This window comes from Aotus nancymaae, unplaced genomic scaffold, assembly GCF_030222135.1.
Source record: "Aotus nancymaae isolate 86718 unplaced genomic scaffold, 86718_ANA_hifiasm-v0.15.2.pri h1tg000004l, whole genome shotgun sequence".
NCBI lineage: Eukaryota > Metazoa > Chordata > Mammalia > Primates > Aotidae > Aotus > Aotus nancymaae.
In genome coordinates, this window is record NW_026988415.1 from 23,566,241 (window position 1) to 23,572,520 (window position 6,280).

The 6,280-nt window shown below is 49.1% G+C and overlaps 1 protein-coding gene across 1 annotated transcript; it reads right to left on the reverse strand.

Annotated features, from left to right (window-relative positions):
- Positions 1 to 3,750: 3,750 nt before the first annotated feature.
- TEX13C (TEX13 family member C) lies at positions 3,751 to 5,859 on the reverse strand. Its single transcript, XM_021676464.2, has one exon. It carries the CDS (start codon positions 5,857 to 5,859, stop codon positions 3,751 to 3,753), a length of 2,109 nt encoding a protein of 702 aa, XP_021532139.2.
- Positions 5,860 to 6,280: the final 421 nt, after the last annotated feature.

Below are 6,280 nucleotides of genomic sequence, written 5' to 3' on the forward strand. Positions count from 1 at the left end.
GAGTGGACCACTAGCCCTGGCTGGGGGTCCTTCCCTGACTTGGTTTCCCTTCCTGACCTGTTGTTGTACATTTTCCTTCTGAGCATCAATGGAGACCAGCCTGCAAGTCAGCCCAGCCTGTCCAGAACACAGTGGGACTGAGCACCCCCAGACTTCCACTCTTCCTCTACCCTCTGGCCACCAGAAGGCTCCTGGACTGTAAGTGTCACCCCTAGAATTCTCTGCTGGCCCCACCCCACTTCCAGGGGAAAGCTGGGGGGAGTCTTTTGGGGGCGCTTGGACCCCTAGCATTGACTGTAGCTGTCTGGTAGGGGTGCTGGGACCAGTCTGACTTGCAGGGTTGAGCCGTTTGAGGAAAAACTCCATGGTCCCTTTAAAAGTGCTTTTTAGGCCCGCCGCAGTGGCTTAAACCTGTAATCCCAGCACTTTGGGAGTCCGAGGTAGGTGGAGAAGCATTTTCTACGTTTTACACCTGTCAACCGATGTCTCACAGGACATGCCCTTATTTGAGTTGCTTCTTTTGATTCTGCTTTTATACTAAAGTGTAGAAATGGACATGGGAGTTTGAAGGCAATGCTGCTCCTGCCTAGGCTCCGCTAGGGGGGTATGAAGAAGTGAAGGAATGGGTGAGCAGTAAGAGAAAACATTGCTTCTCTTGTTCTGAGGCCCTCAAAGACTCTAATAGAACTCTTCCCACTTTCCCTGCATTCTCTTGCTCAGAGCAATACCCATATTCCTCCTCTATCACCACCACCTCCCTAAGTGCTTGCAAGGCAATGGCACCAGGCCCACTCCTACCATCACTACTGGAGCACCTGGAATCCTTCCCCTCTACCTCCACCACTACAATTTCTGCTCTTCCTCCTCTATCATACCAGCACTACATTTCGACCCAGGAGGAAAAAAAATACCTGCACATACCCATATTTCCAAACATACAGGGCACATTAGGATATACAAAATATTATAGCATCTGTCCTCCTCCCCAACAAACGTTTAGGTGTTTGCTCCCTGACAGCCCCTTCTTTTCTTGTACTCTTGTCCCCAGTAAACAAAGCCCTTCCTGTTTGTCACATCTCTGAGAAAAGTTTATGGTATGGCAAGATTATTTTTGTTGTTCACCTCTTACTTCACCATACTCATTCCAAGAAGATGTCCAGATCTTTCCCCTCCCTTATCTCAGGGGATGTTTATGCTTCCAGCCTGTATTTGGTTTTCTTTAATCCTGAACATCTTGACAGAATTATGCTGACAGAAGAGTGACTTAGAGAAAAGAAAGAAACAAAGGAGATTACTGCTTATGATACCTAAGCACCTCTTACTCTATGCAAAGACCCCAGAAAGAAGGCAGGGCCCCACAGAGAATGGCTACATGGTGCACATAAGGAGGCTGGACCCTAGGCATCAAGACTTCCACCATCAGTAGACATTCCCATCTCCCACTGGCCCCAGAGCAGCAGAAGTGCCCACCTTCAAGGTATTATGTAGACTTAGACAACAAGTGTAGGGGGGAAAATCACAATCAATACATTGTCTAAGTCCATATAGTACCTTGCCCCCATTCTTGGGTAACTCCTTAGGAGAGGAGACGCCCTCCAATAGTGAATGAGATGGAACTTTTCTTCACTTCAGTGAGATGAAGGGCAGATGCGGATTTAAGATGCCACCTCTAAGCAAACCTACCCTGAGATACACACTACACGGAAGACACAGCAGTCAAGCGAACTCTTTATTACTAGTTAAGACCAGAAAAACCCTTACAAACATTGATTTTGGTGAGCTGGGTGGGATCTCATTGGGAAACTCAAGGACATCTTTAGCTTGGACTGAAGGCAAATCTAACCAACCACCCTGGGCTCCATCCTGGCTCCTTCCTTGCCTTGCAGCAGTTGCCTTGGACAAGCCTATAGAGAACACACCAAAGAGGGAGAGGAGAGGGGTCCTGGGCTATTCTCAAGAGTGCTTGCCCCAGTCTAGCTCTATTTTTAACCCAATTTATCCTCCCAAGAGAAACACCATCCATAACCTGGTGCCCCCAATGTTTGTCTTTGGAATCCATTTTGTTCTTCATCTACTGTTGACTGAAAAGGGACTTGGGATGGGGCAGTTGGAGGCTCAAAGCTAGTGTGTACAGGGAACACTCCCCAAAGCATTGTTTTTCTTCAAGACACCCCAGGTCTTTCAGGCAGGCTGGTGGGCAACGGGGAGAATAGTTATCCCTCTCAAAGGAGGAAATCAGAAAAGCTCTGCCTGCACTTCTGTGAGGACACTTTTCCAAACTTTGTCACTGCTCATTTGTCTTACCTGGGACCAATGAGATGAGCAGTTTGGTTACTCAAGACCTTTCATAAGAGCCGGGCATGGTGGCTCATAGCCACTCAGGAGGCTGAAGCCAGAAGATCACTTGAGCCCAGGAGTTTGAGGCTGCAGTGAGCTATAACAATAATGCCACTCCACTCCAGGCTCGGTGACAAAGCAAGACCTCATCTCTAAAAAGAAACTAACAAAAACAAAACAAGAAACCTTTCATGAAAGTCTCTCGCATTGGCCCCAGAACCACAAAAATGAATCTGGATGTTACATCAATTGGTTTTATCCAAGGTCACGTGATATGCAAGGCAAAGAAGACACCCCTGATCTAATTTGTATGCCAAATTATGTTCTTTCCTATCTTAAACTCACAAAATAGGATTATGCTGGGTGTACTAGATAATATCAATAAGTCTAGCTCCCAACACGTACTAGACAATAACTCTTTCTTTAATGAATTAAATGAAATTAATCAAAGTTCCTGTCATCTATAGAATTTAACACTACAACCCCCTAAACTCTTCCCCTAAACTTTCAAAGTTTCTGTCATCTATAGAATTTAACACTACAACCCCCACAAACTTTTCCAAGTTAATTCCCATACCACTGAAAAAACTTCAACTCTAAAAGAATCTATTTTATTCTTCCTTTTCCCCCTAATGAGTGTAAAATTATCTCTTCTTCCCTGACTTCCTCTCATTCTTCTTGGCTGCAAACAGTTGGGGTCTCAGCGAGGTGTGGGTCCATCAGAATTGAGGTGTTACTTCTTTTGCCTTTGGTGATCTTCTAATGTCGTAGGTTCAGCTTCTTCAGAAACAAGCAAGTTTGGTGGGGCTAAGATACAAAACAGGACTTCATCTGTAAAACTAATAAAACAAAAAGCAAAAATCAACACTGCAGTAGTTTCAAAATAATGATAGCACTTGCAAGGAAAAGTGGCGTTTCTATAATATAACATAGCCTGTAACTCTAAAATCACATGGCTGCTCGAGCCAAATACATGGCATTTTCAGGAAAAGGAGGTTAAGAAAAACAGAAAATGGTTTATTTAAAACAGGCTTTATAACTTCAGCTTCTCCAGGGTATCAACAAATTAACAAATTAGTATCAGCAAACCAGAATCTAGCACCTGAAAAAGTTGAATGCAATTAGGAGAAATCCCCTAATTAAAGGCTGAATGTGATACTCAGTAGTCTTTATTCAAATAAATGAATAAAATAAGAAAATGCATATGTATTTGTATGTATGTATACTCACAATGATAAAAAGTACTTAATATGGTTAATAAAATAATGGATTATTTTATCTTATTTTCTCTATAATTTTGGTTTCAAATTTTCTGTTAAGTAACTAAGTTACTTTTTTTTAATCAGAAGGGGGTCCTGGGAAATTGGTTTCTCTTTGGAGTGCATCCATCTTACCTTCCTGAAATCAATGAGTTTATGCTGGGTCAGTGCTGCCATTCTCAACTGGCATACGGACTCTCTTGCATTTATAGCAGGCCTTGCGCCATGGAAAATTCACGGCATTACACCATGGGCAGTGCCACTGCACTGGGCGGGCGCATGAGGCAGGCTTCTGTTGCTGGGATTCTGAGGCCTTTTTCCTTTTTGGTTGCTTGACCTTCTGGCCCTGAGGCTGGTGGTGTTTCCATGGGCTATTTTTCACATCATGGCTCTTGCTGTCCTCCAGAAGGGTTTCCTGGGGCCTCTCCTGATCTTCTATCTGGCTGTTGCTAAGCCTCAGGGGGGCTGTGCCCTGGGGAATCACTGGATCTTTCTTCAGGCTGTGGCTGTTGCTGTCACCTAGGGGGACCATCTCCGTGGGCATCACTGGATCTTTCTTCAGGCTGTGGCTGTTGCTGTCCCCCAGGGGGACCATCTCCGTAGGCATCACTGGATCTTTCTTCAGGCTGTGGCTGTTGCTGTCCCCCAGGGGGACCATCTCCTGGTAAATCACTGGATCTTTCTTCAGGCTTTGGCTGCTGCTGTCCCCCAGGGGGACCATCTCCTTGGGCATCTCTGGTTCTTTCTTCAGGCTGTGGCTCTTGCCAAACTCTTGGGGAGCCACACCCTGGTGCATCACTGGATCTTTCTTCAGGCTGTGGCTCTTGCCAAACTCTTGGGGAGCCGCACCCTGGTGCATCACTGGATCTTTCTTCAGGCTGTGGCTCTTGCCAAACTCTTGGGGAGCCACACCCTGGTGCATCACTGGATCTTTCTTCAGGCTGTGGCTCTTGCCAAACTCTTGGGGAGCCGCACCCTGGTGCATCACTGGATCTTTCTTCAGGCTGTGGCTCTTGCCAAACTCTTGGGGAGCCGCACCCTGGTGCATCACTGGATCTTTCTTCAGGCTGTGGCTCTTGCCAAACTCTTGGGGAGCCGCACCCTGGTGCATCACTGGATCTTTCTTCAGACTGTGGCTCTTGCCAAACTCTTGGGGAGCCGCACCCTGGTGCATCACTGGATCTTTCTTCAGGCTGTGGCTCTTGCCAAACTCTTGGGGAGCCGCACCCTGGTGCATCACTGGATCTTTCTTCAGGCTGTGGCTGCTTCTGTACCCCCGGGAGGTCATTCCCTGGGGACACTTAGAACTTTCCTTTTGGCGGCGGCTTCTGTTATCCCCTGGGTGATATACCCACTGGAAATTCTCAGGATATCCATCCTGGCCATAGCACCTCTGGTCCCACAGAGGGGCTATCTCTTCCTGGGACCCCACTGTGGCCCAGAGACCAGGTGGATAAGTCCCTGAAGGAGGCATCTGTGGTGCAACTGCTGCTGCTGATTGCATTACTACTGGAGGTGGTGGAAGTGTTGAGTTTGACAGTTCCGTTGGTGAAGGCACATAGAATGGGACTGGATGTGGGGGCTGCATTGGCAGAAAGGGTTGCATGCCCTGTATCCAGCCACTCTGGGCTTCAGGCTTGTAAAATACAGCTGTTGGGGCTACTATCTGGGCTTCTGAATGTGGCATTCCCTGTGCCCCTGTGGCCACTGCCTTTCTCTGTTCTGCATTTAAACAACGGGCCACAGGCCCATACTGGCCAGCTCCTGGACCAGGTACAAAATTCTGAGGCATCGGATAGACCTGCATGGATCTCTCAACTTCACGCAGCCTCCCGCATAACCCATTACGCTCATTCAGCGCCTGCTGCAGGGCGGCCTGTGTGAAGTGCAGCTGTGTGGTCGCCGCCTCACGCTCCAGGCGCAGCTGCTCCAGCTGGGAGGTCAGAGCCCAGGAGGCCGCCTGGCGCTCCTCCACATGCCCTTGTAGCTGCCGAACCTGGTACAGCAGCTGCTCCCGTTGCCTCACGGCCGCTCGCACACGCAAAGCCAACGCGCTCCAGGTGCAGGCCCTCTTAATGGACCGCGGCACGTTCGGGTCGGTCACAACGGCCCGAAGCCGGTCCTCTACCTCGTTCCACGGCCGCGAGTGGAAGGCCATGTAAAAGGCTAGGCCGCCCCCATTCGTGTGGACTTCATCATTAATGAATTTGATCACATCACTGTGGCAGAACCCGCTGGCGTGGTCTCCAAAATTCATCGCCATGGCGGCTGCGGCCTAGTCAAGCAGCTGCCTCACGGGTGTCGCCTCGGCTGCGGCCGTCACTTCCGGTACCGGCTGCTGCCGCCAACCAGTCCGTCCCTCCCCTCCCCTCTCAGTCTTACTTTAGTCCTTGCTCAGTCCTGGCCTCCTCCTCGGCCTCCTTCCTCCCTCACTCCCTTGTTCTCACAAAGAGCGAAGCAGGTCCCCCGCCACCACGCCAAACCCTGAGGCGACTCTGCGACGCATCACAGAGAAAAGCTGAGTCACAGTCCTGCTGGGACCCGCAAGGCCTGTTGGGACCAGCTTCCTTTGGCACGGCAGCACGCCCCCATGTGGAGAATCACCAGGTGTCTGAGCTGGGAACTGTAGTGAACCCAGAGAGGGAGGGGGAAGGGCAGGTTTTTTGGAGACAATAGAGTGGTCA

What these genes read in the sequence shown, in the direction of transcription:
- TEX13C (XM_021676464.2), bottom strand. Translation starts at nt 5,859, where the DNA reads ATGGCGATGAATTTTGGAGACCACGCCAGCGGGTTCTGCCACAGTGAT.